The sequence below is a fragment of the Balaenoptera ricei genome, chromosome 17 (genome assembly GCF_028023285.1).
Source record: "Balaenoptera ricei isolate mBalRic1 chromosome 17, mBalRic1.hap2, whole genome shotgun sequence".
NCBI lineage: Eukaryota > Metazoa > Chordata > Mammalia > Artiodactyla > Balaenopteridae > Balaenoptera > Balaenoptera ricei.
Genome location: NC_082655.1, coordinates 40,271,826 through 40,285,090, shown reverse-complemented (window position 1 = coordinate 40,285,090; position 13,265 = coordinate 40,271,826). Strand labels below are relative to the sequence as shown.

The window sequence follows — 13,265 nt, the reverse complement described above, 5'->3', positions numbered from 1 at the left end:
AAGGGCCACAGTTTCCCTTCTCCTGCGCGCCGCCTCCCTCCAGACTCTTCCACTTGGAACCTAAAGCCACTGCGAGTCCCTAGAGATGCACGTCCCCCAACGCCAGCCGGGGCCCGGCGAGCGGCGCCCCCCGCCAGAGGCTGCGTTGGCGGCGCCGCGACCCCGCCCTCCCGCGCCTGTCCTTCCCTCTGCTCCCTGCCTTTGCTCCTCGCCAGACCCGGCCCCGGCGTCCAGCCGCTTTCTCGCTGCGGCTCGTCACCTCCGGGGTCCCAGCCTCCACGGGCCGGGGCCGCCGCCGCCGCAGGACGGGGAGGCGGGCCATGGCGTCCTGCGTGGGGAGCCGGACCCTGAGCAAAGATGATGTGAACTACAAGATGCATTTCCGGATGATCAACGAGCAGCAAGTGGAGGACATCACCATCGACTTCTTCTACCGGCCACACACCATCACTCTGCTCAGCTTCACCATCGTCAGCCTCATGTACTTTGCCTTCACCAGGTGAGGCGGGCCGGGCTGCGCTGGGGGCGCGCCCTTGGGCGAAGGGAAGGGGCGGATGGGAGGCCGTGGCGGGGAGCATGGCCGGGTGAGGAAGTGGGCTGATTGCTCCACGCACACGCTCTTCCACCGGCGGGCATGTCACCTAGCACACCCAGCTTCCTTCCCGACAGCTCCTCTGGACCGGCGTTCGTCCCTACCCTCCAACCCACCCCCATCCCCACTCCCATCGCCACCGCCACCCCTCTCCATACCACCTTTCCCCATACAGCGCCTCGGGCCACGTCAGGAACACTCGTGGGTCACCTAGCACGATCTCCGCCCCCCCTTCTCTCGCGGCTCTCAGCGTCGCTCCCCACACACATCACGACACTGGCCCCCTCCTCTCCGGCCTCCGTCCCTGCCTAGCACACCGCATGAATCATCGGGTATGCACCACTTTCAGCACATACCTCTTCACACTGAAAACACCCCTGTCCACAGCGTCTTCCACGCACCATCCACAGGCCCAGGACACAACCCAGACCCCTTCCCGCGGAACTCCTCCAGTATTCGGCACTACCCGCGTGCACAAAATGCACACGTGCGGTGCACTCCAGTCTGTATGCATTGCACGCAAATCATCTCGCGTAACCCTTCCCCCAGCCTCAAACACCACTGTCTGTACCACAACAGAAACTGCGGCCGTGGACACACACATCACAGCAGACATTCCAGCACTGCCACACAGACACCAACCCACCACACATCACACAGTGCATGCTCTGTTCTGTTCATCACCTAACATACATGCTGAAATGAGACATTGTCAGGCCATTGTAACAGTGCCTGGTGCATCATAAATGCTATGGAAAGTGTTAAATAAAACGCACAAACCTCACACACTGTAGCACAACTCTCATATCCCCCTGAAAACACACACTCAAAGCACTTCTAATATATACCTGTGCATAGGAGTTAACCCTGCCCAACTTTCGTCAGCCCAGAGTTTATAACTCTACCTCACTGAACATGTGGCCCTTCAACCCCAAGCCAGGGAACTGATTCATGCCTAAATGATAGGCACATCTTGGGTCCTACTTATAAGGATTCATGTTTTCTGAATGAATCTCTTTAAAGAAAGAAAAGGTATGCCTATACCATGCTTAAAAGACCAACCCAGAGAACTGGAGTTTTGGAGCCACACTGTTGGTCTCAAGACTATTCGTGTGACCTTGGTTAAGTTATTTAACCTTTCTCTGAGACTCAGGATCCACCTTTAAAATGGGGATAGAACATGTACTTACCTCATATGGAGTTATAAGGATTAAATGAATATGTGTGAATGCACTTAGCAGAGTACTTGGCACATGATGCATAATTAATGTCAGTTACTTCTCTCCTAGTATATTTATCCAACAATCAATGGTTCTCAGCCCAGATCCGCAGAAACTGCAGGGTTATATTCAGTGGCCACAAGCATTGAGGGAACTTCTGGTATTTAGTGGGTGGAGGTTAAGGATGCTAAATGTTTATAACTCAAGGGATAGCATTGTACGACAAAGAGTTGTCCCTTACACACGGGCACACATGTGCACCTACACACTTGTATACACACAAGTGCCAATGGTGTCTCCCTTGAAAATAAATGCACTTTTTCAGATTTTAAAACTAATAATGTCCTCCTACATCACACTTGTTCCTTATCTCCACAATCCATTTGACTCTTGATTCTTATTTTGTAACTGTTTATCTATTTGCATGACTCTATCTAAAGCCATAAAGCATATAAACAGTTACTCTTAATGATTGAGGGAAACAGCTACTATTATTGTAAAATCTTCTGCTAATGCTCTGCAGTGGGATAAGACCAGATCTTTCCACAGTATCCAACCAAGAACATATTTCTAGCTTTGGAGAGAAATCAGTCTTGTCCCTATTTATGGTTGCCCTCAAATACTTATCATGTCATCTGATTTTACCACCTAGTAGCTGTGTGGCCACTTAATTTTGCTAAGCCTCAGTTTCTTTATCTGTATGTAAAGTGAAAATATCTAGTAATACCTGATAGGATTTTGTTATAAGGGCTCAATTCATTTTTTTAGATAATCTGTATTTAGCTCAATGCATGACAAATAGTAAGTGCTCAGTAAACATTAGCTATTGTTATTATTACATCATTTCATTGTATGCTAATGCCTTCTAAATTATGTTTGTCATTCAGTGAGAGTGTGGTGTGCTCTATAATTAAGAAAAGGGATAAAGACATTGGAGAAATGGACAGTGCTTTGCTCGGATAACATACATCCCTGTTTCATATTAACTTCAGTTTCACTTCATCTTGTGTGGGTTGGCAAGAGATGGAATTAGTGCAGGAGTTTCTTTGGAACTTAGAAAAGTAATTATGGCATTTTATTTTAAATAATGAGAAGCAAGAATGAGCAGTTAGTTTCAGCCTTTTATCTTTAATATTATTCTAGACCCTTTCAGAACAGATTTCTCTTCCTCTTTTCTAATACAGAAAGTCACATTCTTCTGGAATTTCCCTTTTACAGCATATTCTGCCAAAGCATTCAATAAATTACAGCAGTGAAACTCTAAGAAATGAATATGAATTTTAACAGCTTGTCAAACGTAATAGAAAAGGCATAATCTGAACCTCAGGCTATGGCCTTTTCCAAAAATGATAATAATTTTACTTCTTCCACTAATTTCAAAGAGACAGAAGTCACATATTAAAGAACTACTTAATAACAAGTTTCATGTTATAGAAAATCATAAGCACCATTAGTACAATTAGTACTTACTGTGTCTTCCTCATTTTTTGTAATGATTTGTGACCCCTTAAACTGAGACATTACAGTGATAGCTCTGTCTTCTTCTATAAAGACTGAAAGTAATTACTTCTTAAAGTTTGTTTTTCAAAGACTAGTAGTTGAAGAGAGCCAGGGATAGAATACTTTCGGGGTGTCAGATTACCCGTATGTGTGAAACAGTACCTGGGTCATGTCACATGCTGCAAAGACACAGCAAGAATTTAGGATTGGCAAGGATTAGATGCCTGTCACAGAAGTCTGAGACAAGTTTGGACTTATCAAGCAGTTCTTTTGTTAAATAACAACTAGGCCAACTCACTGTTAAATCATAGCGTTTAAATCTCCAGTCCCTATCACTAACAATAAAGCCAGATGTTATTGAATCATTCCCCCTAAGATTGGAAAAGCTCACTTTGCCACATTCTAGGATAAGTATTTTTAGAAATTAAATGCTTTGGCATATGTCTTATAAGTTTGTTCAGCCAAAGTAGGGCAAGGAGAGCCTTTCTCTTAAGCTCAGAGTGCCTCATATTTACGCTGCTTTCATAGGTTGGTAAACTTGGAAACGTTGAATGGCCTCACTTTCAAACACTCAGGCTTTAGATTTGAAAACACCAAAATTTACGAAATGACGTTCGTAGCAGCTCACTCTCTCCTTAAGAGGCACCTGGCAGTAAAACAGTGGAGTCAGTCACTCCAGTGACACTTGTCCAGCAAAAATCATCACTTACCCAGCAAAGAGATTGCCTTCCTGCTGCTTCCTGTACCTAAGGAATCATCTGCTTACCTATGGTTTCTCCTTGATATGGGACTGAGGAGGCGGATGAGGGCAGGGAAATGGACAGACTTTTGATTGATTGATTTTTCTTTGTTGGTGATACTGGTTTTTACTTCATTTCCTTTAGTGGCTTTGGAGCTCCAGCTCTTCATCTTATCACGGAGCCATAGTTCCACCTTCTGTGTCTCTTCCCTCCTGGATGCCTGCCAGCCTTCCCTGTTCTTTCCCTGTAGACCATATCAATTCCCATTAGAAAATAACTCCTGATCCTGCCGATTCAGTTGTCTTGAGCCTCTTTCCTTTACGTACATCATGTTCTTTCTCTCCCAATAACAGAAGGCCTGGCTGTCCTTGTTCCAGGACACCAGCAATGTTAAATGATCCTCCATGTCGGCTGTGTACTGGGGCTACACCAGCCTTGGAGGTGAAGGAGTGCACTGTGTTAGGTGGCGCCATCTAAAGAGGTCCAGTTAACAGCCATCTTTTTTTTTTAAATTTATTTATTTTTGGCTGTGTTGGGTCTTCGGTTCTGTGCCAGGGCTTTCTCTAGTTGCGGCGAGCGGGGGCCCCTCTTCATTGCTGTGCGCGGGCCTCTCACTGTCGTGGCCTCTCGTTGCGGAGCACAGGCTCCAGACGCGCAGGCTCAGTAGTTGTGGCTCATGGGCCCAGTTGCTCCGCGGCACGTGGGATCCTCCCAAACCAGGGCTCGAACCCGTGTCCCCTGCATTGGCAGGCGGACTCTCAACCACTGCGCCACCAGGGAAGCCCAACAGCCATCTTAACATTTGTCTTCCTCACTTCCTGTTTGAATCATAATTTTTATTGGATTTAAATAAGCACCTTTTAGGGACTTCCCCGGCAGTCCAGTGGTTAAGACTCCGTGCTTCCACTGCGGGGGGCGCGGGTTCGATCCCTGGCCGGAGAATTAAGATCCCGCATGCCCCGTGGCGCGGCCATAAATAAATAAGCACCTTTTAATTATCCTTTCTTATCCTTATTTCTGGTGTTTTATGTCCTTAATAAGATTACACGTTTATTGAAGGAGAAAATGTGTCATATTTCTTTGGGGTCTTCTGTAGTAAATAAGCATCTGAGTGACTCAAATATTTATTTGGTTTACATGATGCTTACCTCAGAGAGTTTACATGCCTAGTATTGCTGCCTAGTGTTTAGCATTTTAGGTATAATTCTATTACCAAGTGTAGTATAGTTTATCTTGTGATATAATCCCTCTAGCCCCAGATTTCTATAGGGAAGTTATCAGCGTTTTAGTCACAGCAAATCTGGAAGCCAGGGACTCGTCCAGGCAGCTAGGACTGCTTTCCTGAGCCCTAGGTCCTGGCATCACATTTAATTTAGTTCAACAGTCCGCACTCCACCCAGCCCAGGTCTCCGCCATCCTGGAGTTCATCTAGTTTATCTTCACCAGGTCCAGTTGGGCCTTAGTAGCTTTCAGAGCTGTCCTCCTCTGCCCATGCCCAGGCTTTGGCTCGGCAAACCCCCTGATCTCTGGGATAGACGCTCCCAGGCCTTGGCTCCATTTCCCTCTGGTCCATCGTCCACACTGCTTTCCTCATGACCTTTTGAAATCAAGATCGTGATCTCATCCGTCCCCTGCTTACACTCTTTCCCTGGATCCCCATCACCTACCTATAGCACGTGCTCGCTGGACCCTAAGCTCTTTCATTACAGAGCCTTACATCTCCCCACAGCTGTACACGGCACACGCAGCAGGCCCAGACAGCTCCCTGGCTCCGCACCTAATGCCAGGCTGGCACCTCTCTCTGACTGGAGAGCACCTCCTGCTCTCCTGCCATGAGCCCACCGCGTCCCTGGCAACGCACCTGGATGGTCCCCCTCCAGCCACCTTTCTTGATTGTTCCAGAAGGCTCAGAGGAAGAAATGTTTATATACTTCCAAACATTTTTTTTTTTAATTTATTTATTTATTTTTGGCTGTGTTGGGTCTTTGTTTCTGTGCGAGGGCTTTCTCCAGTTGTGGCAAGCGGGGGCCACTCTTCATCGCGGTGCGCGGGCCGCTCACTATCGCGGCCTCTCTTGTTGCGGAGCACAGGCTCCAGACGCGCAGGCTCAGTAGTTGTGGCTCACGGGCTTAGCCGCTCCGCGGCATGTGGGATCTTCCCAGACCGGGGCACGAACCCGTGTCCCCTGCATTGGCAGGCGGATTCCTAACCACTGCGCCACCAGGGAAGCCCCTTTTTTTATTATTGTATCTCTCCTGTTGTAGTATTTGTTTCTATATCAATTTCTTGAGGCCAGATATCTTAATCATCACAGAATACACACCCAGTAAATGCTAAATGAATCAAATATAAAAAAAATCATTTATACAATGTGAACTTTCAAAAACTATCACTCTTCTCTTTTCGTTGATACGTCAGCTGTAATTCTTAAAAAGAATCCTAACTTTTTCTAAAATGAAACGAATGTAGTCTTCAAAGCTAGTTAACATCGGTCCACCTTGTAACCCGGGACTGAGTTTTCCATTGGGAGAGAGGATCCTTAACAGTGACTAGCCTCATAAACATGAGCCTACCTGTGGGTCTCAGTTTCAAGGATTCCTATTAAAGAGATGGAAAGGAGAAGATAGGAGTGGGGAGAGCGGACAATCAACTTTGCAGCCTTAGGAGTCAGAATAGAGTTCTTACCTTCCTGGCCCCAGGGAGACAGCCTTGTCTAAAGATTGTCTGTGAGTGAATGGAGTTTGTTTTCCCGGTCTCCTTGCCTGTAGTCTGTTGTTCAAGTTTAAGAATCTGAGTCCAAGACTTTTTGAGTTCAAACCTTTGTTAAAAAAACTCAGGGCTTTCCTTATACTTGTCCTGCTTTTAGGGTTCTCTCCTGGGTAGTTACCTATATTCAAACAGGGGTGACAGAAGGAGTTGAGATGTTTGAGTACTTGATTGGTCAGCACTGGGGCGGGAAGGTGCAGTGGAGCCTGTGGGCCCAGGCCGTGACTCCGCCTCACGTTACCTGGGTCTCGGGCCCGCTCAGCCCTGGCCTCTTGCTCTTTCTGGCACCCACCACATTGAGAAGGCCTGCTCTGTGCCAAGCGTTGTGCTGGGCACCGGAGATACAGTGGGTGAATGAGATGGGGCCTGAAATTACAATTTTACTCTAATCCATTCAGTATTTTCACTGTGTATGGTCAGGGCTACGCCAGCGTGCTTCTGGAGCTCCTCCTAAATTTAGCAGAACTTCAGGGAAAAGGACTCTGCCTCCCTAAGCTTGTCGGTATCATACCGGTAAGGGTAGCAGTCTTGACCTACAGCCAGCATTCCAGAAGCCCTGGCATCTACTTCACTCTGCCTCTATTTGTTGTAACTGTGGGCAAGATAAAGCAAGAGCTTTATTTTCTTCATCCTTCAAGTAGAGATAATACTCCCCCACAGAACTGTGGAGCAGTTCAATCAAATGCCAGCTGGGAAAGGTCTTTGGAAAGTTCAGAGCCCCAGAGACCGAGGCGCTTGTTATTAGAGCCTCAAGAGGACCTAGGAAAGAGGTCAGGGCACTGCCACGGCATCACAGTTGAAAGCTTGAAGTCTTTTTATTTTTTGTGGCTGTAAAGTAAAATGTCTTCTTTGAGCAAGAATCCTGAGGCCAGGAAAAGTCAAGATGGGGGTCTGGCAGCCCTGACTGCAGGTTATGAGCTCCCCTGGGAAGTGAGAACTACATTGCCCCCTCAAAGCCTGAGGAGATGGTAACAACCCCACAAACAGGGGCCAGTCTTGTGTGAACAATCGAGGTGGGTTTTTGGTTTTGGGGGTGTTTTATCAGGTTAATCAGAGGCAGTGCCAGTGAACTGAAAACTTTTCTCTCAGGCCAAAGTTATACTAAGATAATAATTTAATTTTTATGTCTTACTGTGCTTTTCATCATGATTCTCGCAAGAATCAGGACCAAGTTTGTTCATCTTTGTCCCCAACGATAGGTGTCAGCTAGCTGACGGAATGGGTGGACAGACATTGTAAACTAATAACTGACAGACCCTCTGTGCCAGGCACTGTTCTAAGTCCATCGCACATGTTATTTTATCCTCACAACAACCCTGTGAGGTAGAACTATTATTACCCTTTGATATACCGAGGAGGAAACCAAGGCACAGAGAGGTTGAGTAATCTGCCCAAGGTCACACAGGCTGATAAGTGTGAAGTCAGAATTCTGGTCCACGCGGTCTGGCCACAAGCCTGTCTTCCTTGTCACTGCACCAAACAGCCTCCTAAAGGGGGAAAAACTTAGACTTTGGAGTCAGTAAAATGCAGATTATGATCATTTCCCCCTTTGAGGGTGTTAGGAAGATTAAGAGAGCTAACATTGCAAAGCAGCTATAGCTAGCTTTCTGAGTGAGGCACAGATCTAGTGGATGTCCAGAGATAAACCCTTCTTGTCCTCTAATTGAGGGTCTCTGGAGTCAGTAGTGTGGTCTTTGGGGCCTTTGCAGCCAAGGTGCTTTTCATGATTAACTATGGAAAATGTCTGTGTCCCTCGGCATATGGTTAAGTCTCTGGATTGCTGGGAGCGGAGAGAGAAGAGGCCACACCAGAGCTTACAGAATGGCCCTGTGTGGTCAGCTTGTCAGGAGGCCGGTGGGGTGGGCAGCCTCCTCAGTCATGCATTCCGTTCTTTCTGCGCGCCCACCTCTTGCAGGGACTGTGCTGGACGCCGAGGGTACACCCTTCCTACCCTCAGGAAAGCCAGAGGGTGTATCTGGGGCTGCTAGTCTGAAAGGACTCAAGATTTCTTCTTTCGCTCACCTGCCTACCCTTCAATCTTCGATCACAGGAGTCTGATCTTCCTCTGCTATATATTTTCAGTTTTGCCAAAGATCTTGCTGTCCATCTTTGATACTTTTTGTTTTTCTAATTAGGCAAGTATAAAACGGCCAGCTTTTCAGACTGGCTGCTGTTTTATTCAGGTTTAATTGGCCTTTTTTTTTTTTTACTTCTGAAACGAGGCCATTCTTCTGATCCTGTCTTTCTAATAAAATGGCTCAAAAGTTACAAAATTGCAGTTTCATTGTTTTATCACTGATCTCAAGTTCTTACAAATTTAATGTTGATGTATAATTGACTTTTTTGAAACGTAACGTATCTACATTGCTTAAAATCCAAGGTACCCCAAAGGGTATATAGTGAAAAGTCTCGCCTCTCTCTTCTTTTATCCTCTTTGGAGAAAACCAGTGTCACCATATCTCGGATGGATTTCCAGAGACATGCTATACAGCCACGAGCAGAAGTTACAAGTTATATATACATACACACGCTCTCTTTTTTACATAGAAAGTTGCTTACTATACCCACTGCTCTGCAAATTGCTTTCTTTACTTCATGATCTCTTAAATTATTCTGTATCAGTTAATTAATTAAAAGCTTCATTCTTTTTACAGCTGCCTAGTACTCCATTTTGAGACGGAGCCATAATTTACTTAATCAGTCCCTTTTCGGTAGACATTTAGTTGTTTCCAAGTTTTGCTAATACACATAATGCCACAGTGAACAACCTTGTACATATGTCATTTTTGCATAAATGAAGGTATATCTGTGAGATACATTGTCATACATGGAATTGCTGGGTCACAGGGTATATGCATTTGTAAATTAATAGGTTGCCAAATGGCGCTCCATAACGGTGGTATGTGAGAATGCCTGTTTATCTATTTCTGCATAGCCTCACCAGCTCAGTCATTAAATTTTTACCTTTGTCCATAAGGTAGATAAAAATGGTCTCTTTGTGTTGTTTCCATTTGCCCGTCTCTTACCATGAACAAGGTTGAGCATCTTTTTTTTTCACTTGCCTGAGAGCCAATGGATTTTTCTGCTCTGTGAACTGTCCCTTCATATCTTTTGTCCATTTTTCTATTTGCTTTTCTTTGTCCATTTGTTCTTTCTGTTAATTGATTTGGGGGGAGAGCTTTGTAATTAGGGGAATTAACCCTTTGCCTTCATATGAGTTGCAGATATTTTTTCCAAGTTTATGATTTTGTTACTGATTTCTTTGCCATGCAGATTTGTCAGCTTTCTCCTTTACGACTTCGGAGGTTTGTATCATACTTTCGAAAGGCCTTCCTCACTCTGAGATTGTTGTGTTTTGTTTAGGGGTTTTTGGGTTTTTTTTAATTCTCCCATCATTCCATTCTAGAATTTTGTTTTGGTTTTACTTTTAGTTTCTTGAATCATCCAGAATATATTTTGGTATAAGTTGTGAGTTATGGGACTCCATCTTCTTTTCCTAGGCCACAGTTATTCATGTTAGCCTTGCTTTTATTTTGTAACTTACAAATTGCATGCCCTGTCAAACTCTCTTATGCCATCCCTGTGCATCTACCATGAGTCAGGTTGATTTAGGATGACAGATAAGTTTTCATGAGGCAGTTTGGCAAAGAGGAAAGATCATCATCTTCAGAGTCTAGCAGGCCTGGTTTTGAATGCTGGCTCTGTAACTTCTTACCTCCACAATCTCGGGCAAGTTACTAAACCTATCTGAGCCTTTGTTACCTCAGATGGTTGATAATAGCCCAATGGGTTGTGACAATTAGAGATAATGTCTAGAAACTGCCTGTTCAGTGCCTGGCACACAGTAGACACTTGATGAACGGGAGCTATTATCGTTGCTGTCATTATTAGCAATATCAGTAGTGTGATTTGGTCTGAATGAGGACACTGTGTTCCTACCCTCACTGTGTGTAGCCATCCTTCGGTAAAAGTTGGTGTTCCTGGAAGTCGGATATGGGGCTTCCCTGCATAAGCCAGAGGGCATGGCAAGTGCCCTGGTAATGGTCGGGCTGGCATTTTTAGGTTGTGTTCATAACCTCTGGGCAGGTGTTTAATTATTAGTATGTCCATTAAAATAAGATTGTACTTTTTAATGCACTTCCTTCCTGCAGAAGGAAGTCTGTCTGATTCTGTAGTTTGGTTTTGTAATCAGATCTCTGAAGTTAACAGCCAAGCATTATTTGTCCAGCATTAGTTTATGGCTACTTGGCCATATGATGATCTAGGAAATGTTTAAGATCTGTATGATCTCTTATTTCAGAACCTTATGTTCAATCCTGTCATAAGTCTGGAAATCATTTCATTGGGTGCAGAAACTGAGCAGCCTAAACAGAAGTTGGCATCTAAGTTAACTTCTGCTTTTAAACCAACACCCCAGGACCCAGTCCTTAACTAGGTAATTCATTACTGTTTCATTCCTACCTTTTCATGTATGTATTCTGATGGTCTAGAACTTCTTTCTACGCAAACTTGGTTTTCTTCTAAGATTTTTTTTTGACCTGTTTCTTTTCCTTTAGTAATATTTAATCTTAATTTAATATTTGTCTTTTGAAAACTCTTTCACTACAGTCCTTCTCTAGATAAACCCAACTTCTTTTATCCTTTTAAGATTTATTGCTACCGGTCTCATCATCTCTGAACTATCTCCTTCCATTCTGTTTCATCTCGTATTTTCTGTCTACTCATCCTGCGTCTTTTGAAACTGAAACACTGAACTTCCCTCTCCCAAGCTTCTCAATAATTATCAATACTTCAGAAAATTTTACTGTCGTGTATTTCTGTTTTTCCACTTTTGTTTGCTTCTCTGAGCCCCAGATATGTTACTAGAATCTTCTTTTTTGTTGCAAACTGTCAAAACCTAAATTCTTCACCATCAATGTTAAGAAAATTTCCATTTGGGAAATTTTACTTCATTTTAAAACAGTAAATTTTCTTCCATAATCAATCATCAGTCCAGAAATATATTGAGGGCCTATTAGTGAATAATTCCCTGCCATTAGGAGTTTACTTTCTACAGAGAAGATAGATAACATATAAACCAACAAATGTAATCATTTCAGTTACTGGGGTTATAGAAGAGTTAAACACAGTAATACATTAGAAATGACCAGGCAGGAGAGGGGGGAAGCTTATCTCCTATTTACAGTTCTTTTGCTTCTGCTCTGAGTTTAAATCTTGTATTTTGTTTTCTCTTAATTTTTCTTTCTTTTTTTTTTATTAATTTTTATTGGAGTATAGTTGCTTTACAATGTTGTGTTAGTTTCTTGCTGTACAGCAAAGTGAACCAGTCATATTCATACGCTCTTAATTTTTCTTTTAACATTTTTTACTGGTGCTTTCTGATTATGTTACACTGCCCCATTTTTATTCATCCCTTAGATAGCCAACTGCCCATATTTGACAAGCGACTGCATAATCTCATTGCATTATACCCTTATTCCTTATAATCTTATGCTTCCTTTCTGATTCCTGAACAATTTTTCTGCCACAGTCTATGTAGTAAAGGTCATCTTTAGTTAGTCTTAAAACCAAAAGGTATTTCTCCAAAATAAACCTTACCTTTTGACATCCTGGGTATTTTTAATTTTTTTTAAAGAACAGGGATTCTCAAATGCTTGTCTGAGCAGAATGTGTGTTGGGGTGTGAGATTGCCAATTGCCTTCCTCACAAGAACTGGACTTGACTATGACACTGTATTATTTTAGGACATGATAGTGAATAGTAAATAGTGTGTGTAATGACTTAGCTCAGCAAAATAAAGTTAGCAATCCCCCAGTTTTTAGAACATGGAACTCTTACTCCTTCTAGGCTGACTATTCAGATCCAAAAATGAATACTCAATGTTCCTTTTCTATTTTCAGGGATGACTCTGTCCCAGAAGACAACATCTGGAGGGGTATCCTCTCCGTAGTTTTCTTCTTTCTTATCATCAGTGTACTAGCGTTCCCCAATGGTAAGTGATGTAATGCTTTATCACATTTCTCCTGTGCATTGTGCCCTTGTTGGTATTTTTGAGATGCATGTCATCTGGAAGATGAAACTAGAGGGTGGAATAAAAAAAGACTCTTGAGTGTTGTATGGTGGTTAGGGGCACAGGCTCTGGAGACAGACTGCCCTTTCTGCCACTTCCTAGCTCTGTCCCTCTTTAAGACATTTCTCTCTGAAATGGAGAGAAGTACAGTTGTAAGGGTTCACTGAATTAAAACAAGTAAAATACTCTGAACAGTGACCGACAAATTGTAAGCTCTCAATGAATGTCAACTATTGTTCTTGTTGCTGTGTTTGTTACTATCAGCCGAGTCATAAAGTACTCAATTACTGTTCAGTTACTCCTTTTTTGCTAAGGATAGTGTCAGTGCTCTAAAGGGTATTACTTAAATAATTGTTGTCTTAACTGTAAACTTTGTT

The 13,265-nt window shown here is 43.6% G+C and overlaps 1 protein-coding gene across 1 annotated transcript in view; it reads left to right on the top strand.

Annotated features, from left to right (window-relative positions):
• The first annotated feature begins 194 nt into the window (after nt 1–194).
• Nucleotides 195–13,265, top strand: part of PTDSS1 (phosphatidylserine synthase 1) — a 66,484-nt gene continuing 53,413 nt past the window's right edge. The window contains exons 1-2 of the mRNA XM_059901416.1: nt 195–499; nt 12,719–12,810. Of these exons, the coding sequence (XP_059757399.1) occupies nt 321–499; nt 12,719–12,810 (271 nt within the window). The 5' untranslated portion in view covers nt 195–320. The remainder of the gene's footprint in view (nt 500–12,718; nt 12,811–13,265) is intronic.